The sequence below is a fragment of the Arvicanthis niloticus genome, chromosome 1, assembly GCF_011762505.2.
Source record: "Arvicanthis niloticus isolate mArvNil1 chromosome 1, mArvNil1.pat.X, whole genome shotgun sequence".
NCBI lineage: Eukaryota > Metazoa > Chordata > Mammalia > Rodentia > Muridae > Arvicanthis > Arvicanthis niloticus.
In genome coordinates this window covers 159,368,061-159,387,032 of record NC_047658.1, presented here as the reverse complement: position 1 = coordinate 159,387,032, position 18,972 = coordinate 159,368,061, and the positions used below count along the sequence as shown (strand labels likewise).

At 50.2% G+C, this 18,972-nt stretch overlaps 1 protein-coding gene and 1 long non-coding RNA gene across 2 annotated transcripts in view; one reads left to right on the top strand and one right to left on the bottom strand.

Annotated features, from left to right (window-relative positions):
• The window catches only part of Mxi1 (MAX interactor 1, dimerization protein), a 58,589-nt gene extending 44,606 nt beyond the window's left edge, over nt 1-13,983 (bottom strand). Inside the window, exon 1 of the mRNA XM_034504168.2 lies at nt 13,548-13,983. Coding sequence (XP_034360059.1) covers nt 13,548-13,821 — 274 coding nt within the window. The 5' untranslated portion in view covers nt 13,822-13,983. The remainder of the gene's footprint in view (nt 1-13,547) is intronic.
• Nucleotides 1-17,942, top strand: part of LOC143438602 (uncharacterized) — a 19,546-nt gene extending 1,604 nt beyond the window's left edge. The window contains exons 2-3 of the long non-coding RNA XR_013107333.1: nt 2,673-2,811; nt 17,108-17,942. This is a non-coding gene — a long non-coding RNA (uncharacterized LOC143438602). The remainder of the gene's footprint in view (nt 1-2,672; nt 2,812-17,107) is intronic.
• The last annotated feature ends 1,030 nt before the right edge of the window (nt 17,943-18,972 follow it).

Genomic DNA, 18,972 nt, shown 5'->3' with positions numbered 1-18,972 from the left:
CCTGACACCACAAAAATAAATAAATAAATAAATAAATAAATAATTTTTTTTGTTTTGTTTTAAGACAGAGTCTAATGTAGCCCAGGCTGGCTTCAAACTCACTATGCAGCCAAGGATGACCTTGAATGCCCTGTGGGACAGAAGGCATGCACCACAATCCTGGCTAATTTTCTTTCTTTTTGCTTTTATTTAGCTATTTGGTTGTTGCATTTATCAGGTTTTGCTAGTGCAAAGAACTATTTAAAAAAAAAAAACTTCTTATTTGTGTGTGTGTGTGTGTGTGTGTGTGTGTGTGTGTGTGTGTGTGCACGTCAGAGGAGGACCTTGGGTATCTTGCCTTATCACTTTCTGCTTCATCTTCCTGAGACAAGGTCTACTACTGAACCTGGAGCTTGCTGGTTTTCAGCCAAGCTGAATGGCCAACAAAGACAGTAATCCTCCTGTCTCTACCTGCAGTCACTCATGCAGTGCCCAAGTTACAGCCTCGCAGACTTTCCTGCGAGTGCTGTCGCCAGCAAGCAGTTCCCTACTGAGTATCCCCCACCCCAATTGGAAGCGACTTGATTTTAAAGCCATTAAAAATAATAAATACAATTCTTTTAACAAAAGAGAAGGAGCTGAGTGTCTTGGGACACATCTTTAATTCCAGAATTAATTCCAAAAGGCAGAGGCAGGCAGATCTCTGTGAAATTGAAGCCAGCCTGGTCTACATGGCAGTTCCAGGCCAGATGGGCTATGTAGTAAGACCCTGTCTTAAACAAAAACAAATTAAACTGAAGGAAAACAACAACAACAACAACAAAAAAAAAAAACTGTCAGAGGCCAACACCACTGACAGGACTGGGCCTTACAGTCTTGCCATGGCTCCAGGTCTCCTCATTTGCCTGTCTCCTTTGAGGAACTGGCCTGGAGTGGCCCTGCACCCTGCCCTCTGTTGATATCACCACTTTCCTGGTGGCACAGACTGGGGAAGGTTCAAAGTAGGCCCCAGCAGGCCCTGGGCACTAAGTCACATGCCTCGTCCCTTCTGCTTCAGGTGCAGCAGTTAACAATAAAAATATGGGCTCTTGCTCGACTGAAGATATAGATGATGTCACCTCATCCTCACTTTCAGTTCCAACCTTGATTCTAGAAGTTAGGAGTCACCAGGGAGCCTAGAACAAAATGAATCCATTTACCTACTAACTTGCTACTATGTCTTAACCGTGTCTTAGTCAGTGTTCTATTGCTGGGAAGAGACACCATGATTATGGCAACTCTCATTGTAAAGAAAAACATTTGATTGGGGCTGTCTTACAGTTCAAAGGTTTGGTCCTTATCATCCTGTCAGGAATCGTGGCGGCATACAGGCCAACGTGGGGCTGGAGAGACAGCCTAGAGTTCTACATCAGAGTCTGCAGGCAGCAGAAAGACAGAGTGACCCCAGGCCTGGCTTGAACATTTGAAGCTTCAAGGGCTACACCCCAGTGACACAATCCTTCCAATAAGACCACACCTACTCCAACAAGGCCACACCTCCTAACCCTCGGAGGTTGTGCCACTCCCTAGAAGCCTAGGGGCCATTTTCATTCAGATGCATGCAAGCACTGTACTGTTTCTATGGTCAGTTCTTTAACCCACAGTCTCTGAGATTTTTGTTTGACAGATGAGGCCCAGAAAGAGTAAGAAGTTTGCTCAGGGTCATAGGAGCAGCAACTAGATTTAAAGCCAGATCTTTGGACACCACCCTATCCGAACCCCGCCCCTTGCCTCCCCGCCCCCCCCAATCATACAGCATATTTGGCCAGGAAAAATTGGTTAGGTCAATAGTCTTATCTATTCTTCTAGGCAGCTTTGGAATGTGTTAGAATGGGATTCCCATCCTTTGGTGGGCAGGAATCAAAGATGCTCTAAATCCTGCAATATCCTAGACTATTCACCACCATCTGACCAAGAGCTCTTAGCTTTTGATTTATTTGGGGGCTTTTTCTCAAGGCAAGGTCTCATTATGTAGCCAAGGCTATCCCAAAAGTTGCTATGTATCTGACCCTATCCTTAAATCGAAAATGCTCCTGCCTCAGCCTCCCCAGTGCTGGGATTCTAGCTGTGAACCACCACAACGGGTACAATAGTGTTCCTGTCAAAAGCTAGCTCAGAAAATTCATCGTTCAGCAAATATGCCCTAGACCTCTTGCCAAGCATCATGCGCTGACAAGAAAGGCTTGCTCCCTGTCCATAGGGTGCTCATCTTCTGACACACAGACCAACGATAAACAAGTAAAAAGCAGTAAATCACGGTGGGTGTACTAATGCTTAGGTGATAAAGGAACATGGTAAATGCAGATTGTGACTTAGCAGATGTGGGATGGCGCATGGGCAGCTAAGGCACAGGGCAAGGCAAGGGTACCCATCCCAGAGCGTCATTATCCTCTGAAAAACAAGGATGAAAGCTATGGCAGGGAGTTTGGGTTTTGTCCTAAATGAGGCAGGAAACTAGACTTTAAACAAGGGAGTGACACGAACCCAGTTACATTCCACATCACTCCTGTTTCTAGAGCTCTCCTCAGGACAGGAGGAGGTTAGCCCTGTGCTGTCTGACAGGAACCATCTGGGTCACACCATCATGCAACAACTGGGAGGGACCTCAAGCCCGTCTCAGAAATCCACAAGGTCTTTGTCCTTTGCCTTCTCAGCGGAAGCCCTTGGCGCCAAGCACCGGCCAGCCCAGTTGCCCTACAAGCTGGGGCGTCCCAGAAAGTCTTGGAGCCTGACAGGGTGTGGATGCACGGCCCGACAGCCAGCCTGTGGTGCCACAGGTGCCCTACTGGTCTGGTGAGTTTCTCAGAGGGTGCTAGCAAGGTGGCCCAAGCAAGCAAGCAAAACTACCCCAGACCATCAGCCTCCAGGGAATGGCTTTTGTGTCAATGCTGGGAAAACCCTGGAAGCTTCTGGCTGCTTCTCTCCACCCTAGGATGAATGGGGAGAAAAGGAACTCCCTCTAGGGAGATATCTTCCTGGATCCTTCTGCCTGTAACTCAAACACTCCAGACTCCATTTCTTGCCTCTTGTTAACTTGGAGCTCTCTGAGGCTTCTCTCCCAACCCCCTAAGGAAGAACAGTGGGTTTAAGTTCCAGCCGTATTGCTGTTAGCATGTGGCCTTGGGAAAGTGAGCCAGCCTTGCTAAGCTGAAGCTCTGGGCAGCTATAAAAATGAAGGTAATTACAGCACCTGCCTATGGGATGTTTGTGAAGACTTAATGCAGGGCGCTCAGCATTGTGCAGCACACAGTAAATGCTCAGTAAAAGGGGGGATGGGGGGTGGGAGAGGGGCATTAGTATCATTCCTCTGGAGAACAGGAGGGAGCCTGCACTTGTCTCTTGGGAGGAAGACTGGGTATCAGACTCCCAGGAGACAGACTAGAACTGTGTATTGGTTTCTATTTGGCTAATACTTGAACCAAAACATGCACCTAGACTGGAGAGCAGACGGCTTCACACGAAGGGCACCGCGCAGAGTTCGGCTCCTGGCCATTTTAGATATTTCTTGTTGCATTCTAAATTCCATGACTGGTTAAAAAAAAAACAAAAACAAAAACAAACAAACAAACAAACAAACAAAACGGATGAAGGAAAGTTGTGTGCGAGGTACCCAGAGTAGAGACTAAGAGACATGGCAGGGATCGCTGGGCTGCCAGAGGAGGTAACTAGGGGCCACTCTGTAGCTCTGGCCCCTCAGAGATAAAAACAAGGACGACACCAGCTCCCTGTGCCACCCGTGGTTAAAAGTTACAGGCCTGGGCCTGCCCTCTACTGTAATACAATGGATTGCCTATTAGAACTCCAAACCATCTTCATTCTTGTGTCCTTGTAGCAACAATAAATATACAAAGTAAAATATTTCAGCTACTAGGTAGGCCGAATCTCTCCTTTCTGATTCAGGCTTGAATTCTCCTAATCCAGTCCTCCCTCAAGACAGCGTTGTTATCTTTGTAATTCTCTGTGCTTCAGTTCCTTAGGAGACACTGGAGCTGGGTGGCCATGGGTGAGCTGTCTGGGCAGTGGATGGATAGTGTGACTGGCAAAAAGGACCCTCAAGGGCAGAAGGCCCACCAGATCTGTTGAAGTTAGGAGGGCAAACACAAAAACACAAAGCATTTTAAACATTTGGTTGGGGGGCTAGGGAAGGGAAGGGCACATAAGAAGAAACACACACACACACACACACACACACACACACACACACACAAGGGTTTTTCTGTGTAGGCCTGGCTGTCCTGGAACTTACTCTGTAGACCAGGTTAGCCCAGAATTCAGGGATCAACCTGGCTCTGCCTCCTGAGTGCTGGAATTAAAGTCGTACAGCACTGTGTCTGTCTGGAACACCTTTTGGAACCTCAGGATGAGTTTTTATTCTGTCTATAACGTCCATAGAGCCAAAGACACAAATCCCCAGTCAGATCCTGCACCCCACTGTTGGTTGGGATTCCCGTTGAGACAACTAAATTCCTGAGTAGAGGTGTGGCTTAGTTGGGCACTTGCCTCACATGCATGACACCTGTGTTTGACTCTCCAGCACCCCATCATTGAATATGGGGTACATGCCTACAATCCCAGCATGAGGTGAATCACAAGTCCAATGTCACCTTCAGCCATCTTTCATCTTTCATGGCTAGCCTGAGCTACATAGACCCTTTTCTTAAAGAGTAACTAGAATTTTTGAATCCTGACATTGAAATTGAGTACACACTCTGTGAAGGTAACAACAACAACTGCTAGGACCTAGCACCATGCTAACCTTATGGTAAATATAAACTCTGTAAATAACAGTTTAACAAATAAATGGACTAAAAGCACAGAACTGATTTAGGGAGAAATCCCTGGTCCACAATGTAACTCCGTCCTACTAAAGCAGTTGCCGCAAAAGCCTTCAAGAGGGATTCCTCTGGTCTAAAATATTTTAAAAGGGATCCTCTTTATGTCTTTTCTGGAGACTTATTGCTTGAAGCAAGAGTCACCTGGACTTTCAAAATGTTTCACAAGTGAGGGGCCTAGCCCAGCATCCTGCCCAGATGAGGAAGCAAAGACTGAGCCTCCAGTCCAGGATCTCTGTGGCAGGTGTCCATTGGTCTGAACCAGAGAAATGAAGCCAGACTTTGAAGGCTTTAAGACCCCTGGCCAGGCCGCTCAGACACAACGGGGTCAGAGGCAGTTGCTGCTATAAGCTTAGAAAAGACCCAGAGAGTAGGTCTTCCCATACCCCCCTCCCCCAATCCTAGGCTCTCCCTTCCTTTCTGTCTCTCTGTCTCCCTCCCTCTCCTCTCCTCTCTCCCTTCCCCAGACTCTTTAGAACCCCACCCAATGGTCCTTGTTTAGGCTTAGAATGGCCACCAGTGTCACCGGCTCCTGTCTCCTTCCCCGCCACCCCTCATCTGTGAGAGAAAATATTTTTCTTAGTACAGCAAAGTCAAATTAGCTTCATTTTGAAAGACTATGGAGAATGTTGCAATGACCTTTGCAATAACCAGACACACCCTGGGCTCAGTAAACCAGGCTTGAGAACTGCTGAGTTTATGAGCACCTGACCTGTAAAACAAAAAGCTGTTTGGGGCTCTATGACCTGGTCTCCTATCACGTCGATGAAAACACAGCACAGAAAGGCCTTGTTCTGCCTCCGCTGTAGCACGGTGGGCAAGCCACTGTCCATCTCTGGGCCTCTGCCTCATTGCTCTGTAGTAAGGATGTTCTGTGGCTGCTGGGGTGCCCTGTGGTCAAGATGCTGTTTTACCACCTACCTCCTTTAAACCCCAAACTGAAAATGGAGGGCAAAAAAGAGCGGGGTTCCTGCACGCTGAAAACTGCTCACTTCGTTCTGCAGAATGTCTCGTTTCTTACCCAGTTGTCTCTTTTTGTTTCTTTTTTCCCCTTTCTCTTCCTTGAAGAAAAAGAAACCGAAAAGCCACAAAACCACAACTCACCTCCCCAAAACGGGTCACTTGGAAGCCAGGGCCGTGTGGGGTTAGGTGTGGCAGGCCTGACACACTGGTGGTATCTAAGTGAAGACCAAGCCAGGGCAAGCATGTGCTTCTCCTCCAGAAACCCAGTTTAAATCAATATTTATCCAACTGTATTTATAGAAAGTGGTGGTAGGAGTAGGGGGTGGGGTGGGGAGTCAGGGGGATCTAAACCTGTACAAGTCACAATGACGGGTGCAAATTGTAATCTTAGTGGCCAATTCCCTTCTTCAGGACCTGGCTCCTCCTCCTCCTCTTCCGCCTCCTTTTCTTTCTCCTCCTCCTCCTCCTCTTCTTCTTCTTTTGGCAAAAGACTCAGCATTTGATGAACCCGCTGCTCATTGCTCTTGGGCTGACTTAGCTATGGCCTCAGTACCATAGCGACAGCCCTAAGTCTTCTAATATGCCCACAGGACAGACTTGAGAAAGGCAACAGGAGGGGGTGGGTGGTGTTTCCTAGGAGCCCTGAACTTGAGTTGAGGCCAGGATAGTTGAATAACTAAGAACAGGATGGGGGTGGGGTGAGGAGAACCAACCCTCTCTTTGGCTACTCTAAGTCCCACTTTTCTACACAAGGTGTGTACAGGAAGACTTTGGAAAATCAACAGGGTGTTCCAAATACCAGCCCTGTTTCACGTTGCCGGGTGACCTTAAGCAAGTCATTTCAAACCTGCCTGGACTTCATTCCTTGGCTGTAAAATGAGTACACGTGTATATGGTGAAAGTATATCGGGCTCTGGAGCTGGGGGCCCAGGTGGCAAACTGCTCTACCTCCTACTAGCCACATGATCTCTGGGGAAGTTACCCGGTATCCCTGCGCCTCAATTCCTCAACCCCCTACTGCAAAGTAATATATAGGGTGGCTGCGGACTGGAAAAGATAACTCCTGCCTGGTCTTCATGCTAACCCTTGTCAGGATTCAACAAATGGTAGTCAGGACTGACATTGTGCAATATGGTTGGAAGCCACAGCTGCGGCATGCTGACACCCTCTGTTTCCTGGTTTCACCTCTAGACGTTTGCTCAGCCAATCTCCAAATGAAGACCCGTTTCTGGGTGAGCGGTGGGAGAGTGGAGTTAGAGACAGATCACGTGTGAGCACCTGCTGCTTCGACTTTGTGACTTTGTAGTTGATGGAGCCTCCTTCCCTGATCCTCCATAGCAACAACAGCTCAATTCAACTTACTTAATTCCCTAAAGTCCCACCTTCAGCTCCTGGGTACCCTGTGAAGGGCACCCAGTACCTGAAAGCTCTGGAGTTCTGAAAGCCATATGGCATTCTCTTCTGCTTCTGGAATCTACCACCAAATCCAAAAGACACAGTTTAAAACATGGACAAAACGGGGGCCTGATTTAGCAATGATCTTTTACACGTCTCTTCTAAAAATGAACCCCCTACCTTTCCACCCCACTGTGACTCACCCCCACAGAGCTTGCAGGGAAAAGGGGCGATCACAGAGCAGGCACTCGGTGCTTATTATGAATCCATGGGTTCATCCAAAGATGCCTCCTGTGTAAACCTGTTAGTTTATGCCCTCCAGTTCAGCACAAGTCACTCGGTGCCTACTTTTTTGTTGTTTGTTTTTTCGAGACAGGGTTTCTCTGTATGGCCTTGGCTGTCCTGGAACTCACTTGGTAGACCAGGTTGGCCTCGAACTCAGAAATCCGCCTGCCTCTGCCTCCCAAGTGCTGGGATTAAAGGCGTGCGCCACCACTGCCCGGCCGGTGCCTACTTTTAAAGGACTTATTCATTCATTCTTCTGATCACAGCTGTTGACAGAATGTAGATTCAGCTGAGCTGGCCAGGCGGCCTGACTCTTTGTCTACTTTCTAGGTCCTGGACTTGCTGCCCCCAAACACTCAGAACCCAGTATTTCCAGCTTTGGTCATGTCTCTGATCTTCAAACCTGATCACATGCCATAGACAAGAAATGGCAAAGGCAACCCGTTAAGAAATCTCTAGCAAGTACCTACTGTACAGATGTTACCTTTGAAAACACTGTAGTCACGTGATCTGATCCTGGGAGGTCCTAATAATTGGGCTGGGATGAAGGCTCAGTGAGAAAAGCATCTGCCACTCAAACATGAAGTCCTCAGTTTGGAACCCCAGGACCCCATGTACAAGGCAGGTGTGGTGTTGCCCATCAGTGACCCCAGTGCTGGGGGCAGGGCAGACACAGGCAAATCCAAGGCCAATCATTCTCGATGATTGGCTACTCATTGAGCTCCAAGTTCATTAAAGAGACTGTCTCAAAAAATACCTCTGGCCTCCACAGGGCACACATGAGAGAAGTGCACATACACAGCCAACACACAACTGAATGTCTGTGTATACCACACTCACACACACTCACACACACACACACCGGAGATGTTATTCTCCTTGCAAAGACAAAGCTAACAGATGGGAAACAAGTAGAAGACTGTGAGAGCTCAGGGGAATTTCCTTTTAAACAGTTATGTATACATGTGAGTGTCTGTGTCTCGTGTGTGTGTGTGTGTGTGTGTGTGTGTGTGTGTGGTGTGTATAAGTGTGTGCATGTACCAAATGCATAGAGGTGCCCAAAGAGGTCAAAAGAAGGTGTTGTATCCCCAGGGGCTAGAGGCAAGGCAGTTGTGACCTGCCTGCTGTGTGAGCCAGAGACAGAGCTCAGGTCCTCTGCAAGAACAACACAATCCTTAACTGCTGAGCCATCTCTCCAGCGCCATAAGTAACCATTCATTGAGCATGCACTGTTTTCCAGGTGTTTGAAATGTTTAAAACTGGCGAGTCAGTCGCTCTGTGATGATGTAATGTCAGTCGCTCTGTGATGATGTAAGGGGAGGTGCTATCATCATGTCCACATAATGCACCCTCAGAGAAGCTGAGTAACTTGTGTTCAAACAACAGTAGGAATTTGGACCTCTGATCCTTCTGACTGCCAAGCAGCACACTCTCTCAACTAATCTGACTCAAAAATTAACGCCCAGCGAGCTGAAACAGCCCATAGGCTTCAAGGAGGAGGTAGGGACCAGCCTACTTCATGAAAGGAGGGGTAGGAAGGACACAGAAACCCCCGCGGAGCAGGAGAAAGAGAGCATCGGCCACTGAGTCAGGCGCGGGCCATGACTGTGAAGCCGGATAGCTGGTGGACCTGCTGGACTGGAGTTGAGGTTTCATGGCCAGTCAGAGATTAAGTCAGGAAGGCAGGGTGGGGCCAAATGACACCACGCTGCAGCAACTTCCAGCACTGGCTTCCTACACCAACAGGAAGAAGCTGCTTCGGGGCCTACCCATTCCCCTAGCAACACACCCTACCTCAAACCCAGGCAGTCTTCTCCAGAAAGTAAACTGTGGCTTCTACTCCCACCTACTCACTTTCCCTGTCTGATGCCGCCCCCCACAAAGACCTGCTCCAAGCCTGGAAGCTGTCTTTCCCTCCAGGCCAGGCTACCACCTTAACTGTTCCCACGTGGGGGGTGGGGGGGGGTGGGCTTACTTGTTTTTAGGTTTATATGTACATGTTATGCATTCATCTGTGGAAAGGCCCACGGAGGCCAGAGGCTTTGAGTCTGCTTGGAGCTCGAGTTACAGCTGGCTGTGAGATGCCCAACGTGGGTATTGAGAACACAACTCAGGTCTCCAGCAAGAGCAGTGTGCACTCTAAACTGCGGAAGCAAGCATGTAGGTGATGGTGCCACAGGCTATTTCTGAGTCTGTGATAACAGGGCCACCGCCTACCTGATAAATATTTCTGGAAGCTTTTGAGATTCATAGATTCATACCAGGTGACATTTCGGGAGACTGTACCTATATTACCTAGGGAATTCCTTCCCGCGCATGTACCACAGGGTCAACACTGAGTAACTATTTGAACTCCCCCCCTCAAGAAAAATCACCCCACCTAATGGAAATAATTCATCACTGCGGCCAAAACTTGGTGAACACTCCCAGTACGGAAACCTCAAAGAGGCAATAAGAAGTAGTTCTGGCTACAGTGGAAAATAAGCCAAGCTCCGGCCAAGTTGAGTACTTTGCAAACACTGAAAACCAAACATGTGAACGCGTCTCAAGAGCGCATCTCAAGCCGGCGCATCTCAAGAACGGCTCAGCGAACCCGAAATGGAGTCGAGAGGGCAGGCACTTGTCTTAGAGAAGAGAGCTCCTTTAAGAAAAGACTGGACCAGCTGGCTGCACTACAGCGCCTAGTGATTTCCTGGCTTACGTCCTGGCTCCGCCCCCCCAGCCTCCGGCCTCAGCAACGCGTGACGTCACGAGAGGCGGATGCTGCCGATTGGCTGGACGAAACAGCTAGGTCAAGTCCAGTCGGAGGAAAGAAGTTTGTCTCCATGTGGAAACCATGTGTCTAGCGCTGGGAGGGGGAGGAGGAGGCGGAGAAACTGAGATCAAGTGATTACTGGGGAACTCGCTGAAACGAAGGCGGGGAGGTTGTGCACCTGAATCAGCCAGCCATACCCTTTGCAGTAGTGACCTAAAAAATAAAAATAAAAAAAGACTCGCACAACAAAAACAACAACAACAATAACAACAACAAAAAACCCTGGACACCCACCCCCATCATAACTACAAAGCATAGGTGGGGAGGGTTTTTACTTCCTCCAAAAAGCCAGGGGCAGTGAAATGCTGGAATCCTATCGGAACGCCCAGATCTACACCCCCCCCCCCAACAACTGAATGATGTAAGCGTTTCTGAAAGCAGAGCTCTGGAGCAAAACAAGCCCCGCGCGCGCGGAGCGACCCGCAGTGCCCGAGCCCGGCGCACGCACGACCCGCCCCCCGACTCGCGTTATTGCTGTGCACACGCGGACCGCCGTGACGCGCGGGCATTGTGTGCAGCGAGCAGAAAACAACGGCGAGCGCCGGCTGCGCGGAGAAGCGCCCCTAATAAAGCGAGACAGATGTAGGGCCCGGCGTTTGTCGTACTGGGGGGGGGGGGGACCCAGTCCGCGCGGGGGAGGAAGAGCATGGGGCGAATAAAGTGGCCAGAGCGAACCGCTTCTATTAGCAAGGGTGGATATAATCTGGGGGTCCGACGGGTGGTCTCCTCGAGTTTGCGTGAGGGTCACCCTTGTCTGCGTGAGCTGTCGCGGAGGGAGCCAGAGCCTGGAGCCGAGTCGCTTGAGCCGAGCCAGGCACGGCGCAGCGCCCCACGCTCTCGGGGAAATCTGGGGGCTGTTGGCATCACGTCATTTCGAGCCAAACAGCAGCGGCGAAAAGACGCGAGAGTGCTAAAAATACTCCCGCGGGGAGCCGGTCGGAGGAGGGGGGCTGCGGGCCGAGGGGCTGATTACGCTCATGAAGTTGACTTTGACTGGGGTGCAGAGGCTCTCCAGCCCCTCTCCATGGCCGGCCGGCTTGCAGAGCGGACACCCAGGGAGAGGGTCCGAGAGGAAGCCCCTCAACTGCACCGGCCTCTGGAGCCTTGGCTCGGCCACCACGGGCCCGCCCCGCGCGGGGCAGCCCAGCCGGGCGCGCCCGGCTCTCTGCTTACGTGACTAGTGGCCACGCCGGAGCCCCGACACGGGGTAAACAAGGAGGTGGAGGCGGCCAGGGCGCGGGGGGGGGGGGTGGAGTGGGTAGGACTCCGATTGTCTGCGGGTACGAAGTGTGTGTGTGTGGAGGGGGGGGACATGAGAGGCTGGGAGATCTCTTGGCTACCTCCTTAATATTCCTCGTTGCGGGGGTGGGGGAGATGAGGTTCGCTGAACATTGCCAAGGTGCCCTCTTTGGGTGCAACCCCCCCCCCCGGGTCGGAGTCGGCGCCACGGGACAGACTCCAGAAGACAGGGGATCCGGGAGGGGGACGACTAAAGAAATCGCGCCCCTCCCCCTGCAACAAAAGCAAACACACCAAACAAAACCACCTCTTCACCCAGCTCCCTACTAGCCTGGGCTTTTCAGAAACTATTCTCCAGACGAATGCACCCCCCCCCCCCCTACACACACCCGGGTGAATAATCGCTCAGCGACTCGGCTACACAGCCTGACTGCGAGGTGCCTCTGGCAAGCCAGGCAGGCACTCGGAGCAAAGAGGCGACACGAGAAAGAAAAGATCGCACCACAGACCTCCCGACAGAAATCCTTGTTTTGGTCTTACCCTGTCCCCACAATTGCGCTGGCGACGTTCGGTTACTTTAACCCTAAAGGCCCGGGTGTATTTGGTGAAGGTGTTTTTGTGTTTTGAGGGCTGTTGTGTATGTGTGTGTATGTGTGTGCGTGGGGGGGGGGGTCTTGCAAGATCTGACACGTTGCAATCAGGTCTCTCTCTCTCTCTCTCATTGATCTTCTACTTGTTCTGACAGATTACACATCTCGTTTTTCTCTTCTCTGTGAGTCTTTCTCCCCCTCGGCCGGGTCTTCCTTCTCACAGCTATTATTCTGACGGTGCCGGAGACGCAGCACACGCTTGCCCCCGTTAGGGTGCTGAGTCGAATGCCTGGCGAGAGCTGGGGGCTCTATCGGGCAGGGACAAAAATGAAACAAATACAGAGAGGAAGCCCAGGCCCGGGTGGGGTTCCTAGCACTGGTCTCCACCTGGGGGGGGGGGGTTGCGGCGGGAGGGGGGGACGGAACCCAGTAAGGCGTTTGCCTTGCTCGCTCTGTGCGTCTCAGAAAATAAAGAAAACGCACACAACAGCCCACACCTTCTTCCCCAACTATTGTTTCTGCGGAATCCTAAAGTTTGCTTTTAGCCACATCCCCCTCGCCAAGTCCCCCCCACCCACCCCAGCGCGCGCAGGACCGCAGGTCCAGGGAATGCTGCTGGCGCTGCCTGGTTCCTCTGGCCTGTTTCTTTGAGGCGACCAGAGGCCGTGGCATCCCAGAGCCAAGAAGGCACAGGGGAACTGTGTGTGTGGACACGATGGCCTGAGCCCAGTCCTGCTGTGGGAAGGGAGGAAAAACGAAGAAGGCAGGAAGAAGAGCCGGAGTCTACGGCGTGGAGAGCTGTTCGGTGGTGGTGGTTGTTATTGTTGTAATGTGTGTCTCTGTTTTCTTTCTGGAAGCCCTGAGCTCTGCTTACGGTTTCCAACTTTCAGCTTCTAATCCCCACCCAACCCTGGAACGAGCGACAAAAACAAAAAACAAAACAAAACAAAAAAAAAACAGAAACAAAAAACAAACCAAAACACTTGTCTGCCTGAGAAGGCTCCGGAAAGAAAAAGGAGGAAAAAAAAAGGGGGAGGGGGGAGGCGACCTCGGAGAGACGAGCTCGTAGTCTCTCAGCCCAGTTGTCAGCAAACAACAACACTCCCCCACTCCTCGGCCAGGCCGTCCTCCGGGCCTGCTGGAGACCGACAGACCAAGGCACCGACAGGCTCCCTCTCCCCTTCGCTGTCTTTGTTACATCTTTAGCAGCTTTGTGCGTGCGTGCGTGTCCTTTCTCCGGTGTCATCGGCTTTACTGCCGAGGGTACGTGTGTGTGTGTGTGTGTGTGTGTGTGTGTGTGTGTGTTGCGGGGAGGGGGGGCGGCGAGCCGAGTAAGCGACAGGGGTCGCAAAAGGGGGTGAGAAAGAAAGAGCTGGGCGCCGGCGAGCAGCCGGGGGCCCCCAAACTTACTTTTGTTTTCTTTCTCGATCTGCTCCAGGTAGCTGGCTGCCTCGAGCAGAATCTGCACGTTCTGCAGAAAAGTGTTGATGTGCTTCTCCATCGAGTTCTCGCTGGTGTTGAAAATGTCCGAAAAGGGGCACCGGGGCTTGGCCCCCGCCGGCTCCTCGGGCTGCGCCGGGGGCTGGGGCGCGGCCGCGGCCGGGGGCATGGCCAGGGGCGCGACGGGGACCAGCCCCGCGCCCTCGCAGCGCGCCTCCTTGCGCGGCCGCCCGCGTTTGCCCATGGAGGCACGGGGGTCCGCCGAGCTGCTCCTGCTCCCGGGCTGTGCGGCGGGCCGAGCTGCGGGCCCCCTGGGACACCCGGCCTGCTGGAGTCACCGAAGCACCGGGGCAAGGAGCCGGCCTGACTTCCCGAGCCTCGCTGCGTGCGGTTGTGAGTGTGAGTGTGTGTGTATGGGAGATTGAATGAACCTACAGGACAGACAGAGGCGCTGTGGCGCCTGGGTCCTAGTGCGAGCCTGTCGCCATCTGACCGGTCAAAATAAATGGTGGCGGCTAGGGAGGCAGGGCCCGCCCCCTGCCTATCCCAGCACCCTTCCCCGCCTCTCCGCAAATCTTAGCTGCGTAGACAGCTGAGCTTTAATACGAATGGGAAAAAAAAAAAATACTCGGATGTCTCTAGGTGAACCAGGATAAAAAAAAAAAAAACAATTTTTATTTACAGAAAAAGAATACGGCACAATGCCTGGCACATAGTAGGTCCCCAATAAATGATAGCTGCTAGGCCTTTTATTTAAAAAAAAAAAAAAAAAGCCAAATTCTCTCGAGTTTAAGGCTAGCCTGAGCCAAATATTAAGACCTTATTCCAAAATCAAACAATAAAAGCCCAGTTCTGACGGAAAGAATCGAAACATCACATATAACTAGAAACTCCTCCCAACACAAACACGAAAGCACGTGAAAACACACACACGCGCACACACACACACACACACACACCTGTGTGTACCTTCACACAGACAGAGGAAGTCTCCAAGGTTACCCTGTCCGGGTTACAGATTACCCATTCCTTTGTAACCCTTCAAATGCAAAGTTATTTTCCTCGAAGAGGGAGGAGATGTGAACATCTCTCCACACTCAGTCCAGCTGTGCAAAGCTCACAGCAGGGTGTCTCTACAACTGCCTCCCCTTTTATGTGACAGAGTGGCCCCGAGACAGAAGCAGCAGCCTAGAAAGCTCTTCTTCCCTCCTTCCAGCCGGACACTCTGCGACTCCCCACTCCCACACCTCAGACCTTTATCCCTACTCCCTCAAACACAGCTTCACTGCACCGCTGGGAGTCACCAGGCCTGCCCGACCAGAGTGTGGGAGACACCTGGGTAGCTGAGAAGTGTTCTGAAGCCTGGCATAGATGGCTTAGAGTTCTCGGCCTGCTACACGCTGACGAACAAATCAAATCTTCCAACCCTTCCTGGCCAAAATGTCCACATCCCTGAAACCTCTGATAAGATGCTTGGGTGAACAAAGTCAAAACTACACCTAGAACATCCTGGGACATATTAGGAAGTTTTGTTTTGTTCCTGAAGATCAAAGCTTTGGGTCTGCTGGGCAAGTGTTCTCACACTGGGCTACAGGATCTTTCTCAGAACCAAGGTCCCCTTTGCTGATGTAACTTGAATCTAAGTCAGAATGAATGAGGTAAACACGATGAATCCATCCAGACTTTCACCTTGTAAGGGGACCTGGGCTTGTTCTCTAGGGGAGTCACTTACACTGGCAGGGCTGCCCCCTGGAGTTGTGTCCTGTCCTCACCAGCCCAGAGACACTTGCCTATACATTTGTCACAAAGACTGAAAATGGAAAGAATATTTTCTTTGCAAAGTGCTCTTTAACATTACAACGTATGTATATACACCCCATATAGAGACTGCAATAAGGCCTTTGTGTGCTTTGAACAACGTTATAAAGTAGGCTGTGGATATAACACAGTGGTAGAGTAACTTACCCTGGTAGAGCACAAAGCCCTGGGTCCATCCCAGGGACACATGCACACATTTAAAAACAAATAATACAGAAAGAGATACCTTGGAGGCTAAAAGCACTGGTTGCTCTTCCAGAGGACCCAGCCTTAATTCCCAGCGCCCACATAGCAGCTCACAACCATGTATAACTGAAGTTCCAGGGGATCAGACACCCCCTTCTGACCTCTGCAGACACTAGGCACACGTGGTGTACAGACATGCATGCAGGCAAAACACCCAAATATGTTTTTAAAGAAAAGTTCATGAACGAATTAAAATATAGGCCAGGGGCTGGAGAGAGAGCCCAGCAGCCAAGAGCACTTGTTGTTCTTATGGAAGGCCCACGTTTATCTTGGCATCCACATCAGACAGCTCACAACTGCATGTAAGTCCAGTTCCAAGGGGTCCAACACTGCCTCTGTAGGCACCTGCGCACAGATGGTGCAGGTATATACATTCAAGTATTCATTCACACATGAAAAAAATGAAATAAATCTTTTAAAAAGAGATATGGTCAGGTGAAACGGTTCAGCGGGTAAAGGCACTTACAAGCAAGGCTGATGACCTAACTTCAATCCTTGGAACCCACGTAATGGAAGGAGAGAAACCTCTCTCACAAGCTGTCTCATCTCTACAAGTGTGTCATGGCACAAGTATGCATGTGTTGCCAGGTGGTGGTGGCACACAACTTTAGTCCCAGCACTTGGGAGGCAGAGGCAACAGATCTCTGAGTTTAAGGCCAGCCTGGTCTACAGAGAGAGTTCCAGGACAATTAGGGCTACACCAACAAGCCCTGTCTTTAAAAGCCCAAAACAAACAAACCAACAACAACAAGCACATACATACACACACAGACACACACAAAACAAGCATGCATGTCTATATCCCAAATGCATGTGAACTGCACATATACACACTTAGTGGGGGAAGACTTAAACACGTACTAACCTGCTTCCATGACAGGAACAAGCAATACCTGGCATTTAGAAATAAGTGCATTCACACTTTGGATCAGAATATAGCAACTATCCACATATTCTTTGTTCATTTTTTCATCTTTTGCATGGTTGAACTCTGCACCCTTTGGCTGGAGTAAAGCAAGGCCCTTCTGAAGAGCTGAGAGCTGAGTGTTCATATTCCATTACCAGCACGATTACCGACTTTTCTCTTATTCCTCTATGAACCCTCTGACTCTGAACATTCATGTTTAAATAGTCACAAACATCTAAGGACTAAAGCCTTGTGTAGGCACGATTTCCAAGAAGCCTTTATTTTCTCAATGCCATTTTGCAAAAACTGATACTTTTTGAAACAGCTCTGGTCTCCTGTGCCCTGAATGGAAGGTAATTCTGAGACAACAAGCCAGCTAACAACTAGCCCAGAGTTTCTCTTTAATTCTTTAATGGTGAAATGGGCTGCATATACAGTACTGTAAACCACATGGGTGTGTGTACACACCCATTGAGACAGACACACCCCACCCGTGAGTGTTGGGGTAGGGGAAGGGTGTTTTGTAATTATTTATTTATCTCCGTTCCATCTCTCATAGGTCTGCGAGCTTTAGAAAACCCACTGGGAATCTTCAAGCTGGGCCACGGATCTGACCAAAGCCAAGATCAACAATGGCTTGAAGAAAATCTACCATAAAGTGCTGATCTGAGCTATTCCCACAGTCAACCACAGCCCCCACCATCACTCCCATGGAAAACACCACTGCCGGTGCCAAATCAAGTTTCCCCCCATGGAAGGGGTATTGTTTTTTGTTATTATGTGAGTTCTTAGAGTCAGACAATGGCACCACAAGAGACACAGTGGAGGCAGGAGAAGTGCCTTTTTGTTTCATGGAATCTTTTTGCAGTTGTGCCCCCAGCGTCTTGCATGAAGTTTAGTTGCATATATTCATTTTGGAAGCATGTATGTGAACAATGAATGTGCCAGGCTAAGCCTGAAGCCCCTTCCTTATTTTTTTTTCAGAGCCTATCAAGTGTTAAATCATATTAGCATCGCCTTGCTCTCTCCCTCTCTCTCCTCCCCCTCGTACCCCCCAATTAACAGATTCTCTAATAAAGTTTGGCCCCTACAGAAAGAGTGGTACTTCAGGGGTTATATCACAGGACAGGCATCCAGGATGCAGGGTTACAAGCTCAGCTCCATTCCCGATTCGCTTTGCTTCCCAGGAGGAACCATTCAAGCCCTTTGGAACCCCTCCTCTCTCTTGGGCTTTGATTCCAGAAGTAAACAGGCCTCTTTGGAAACTTGCTGAGAATATCTGCAGAGAACAGGTAGGGGACATGGATGCAGCCACCCTGATAAGAAGGTGTGTGAACTGGGGAAGAAAAGCAGAGCAGCCGAACGAGGTCAACTAGGACCCTCTGGTTGGCCTAGGGAGTGGGCCTGCCTGCTCAGCCTAGGTCTTGTTTTCCCAGCCTCCTGTTTCTTGGGCTTATTTATTTGTTTGGTGGTGTTTTTCTATCAACCTCGTTTGCATATTAAAATAAGATTGTTCTCGATTTACCCCTCTTCCCTAGACATTCTATACTCTTACTTCAAAGGAGCTGTTTTGCCTGTAATTATGCCTTTATGTACACAGAGCCTGGTTAATTACTGAGAAGACGATGGGAGGGCAGCCCTGAGACTCTCCACCTTGCATTGCCACGGATGCTCTGCCTCTGTGAGGACCACTTGGCCTTTCCGGGACTCTTTGACCCTCTACTTCCTCCCTCATCCTCTCCTCCTTCCCTGACCTTTTCTGCCTAAGGCTGTCACTCACTCCACCTCTGGCTTTTCCTTGTACCTTGACAGACTGTCTCCATTCAGTCCCCTCCCTGCTCTTTGCCCTGTGGTCTTTGTACTCAGACTGTAACCACGGGCTTCTGTCCCCTGTTCTGTCACCTGAGTCACAACAAGCAGCTTTTCTAGGCACACTGTCCATATTCAGCGTATGCTTGCCTTTGAAAAATGAATCACCTGGCAGTGAGCTGAGCCAGCGTCTCCTCTTTGGCAGTCTTAATCTAGCCTGTGACTGTCAAGAGGACTCCATGGCACAGAGGGTTAGGGATTGGAATACACAGGCATGACAGGAACAAGGACAATCGTGAGTCTCTGCATCCTCTACTGGTCTAGAAGGGCTGACTGGCGATCCGCTTCTCTTGTGACATGCTCCTGAATCTCATAGCACATCACACATACACTCAGCTATGGGCAGAGGATAGTTAGTTTTTGCTCTACATAAAAGCTCGCTTGGTGTCACCTGCTCCTATGATGGGTAGTGTATCTCCTCTCCTTTCTCCTGACTTGGCTCAGCCAAGCTCTGAGTGCCTTCTACCCAATGTCCAGCACTAACAGGATTCACTAGAATCTGTGAGCTCATTAAAGGGCAAGAAGGGTACGTCCATCCTCTGGCCCTCTGGCCCT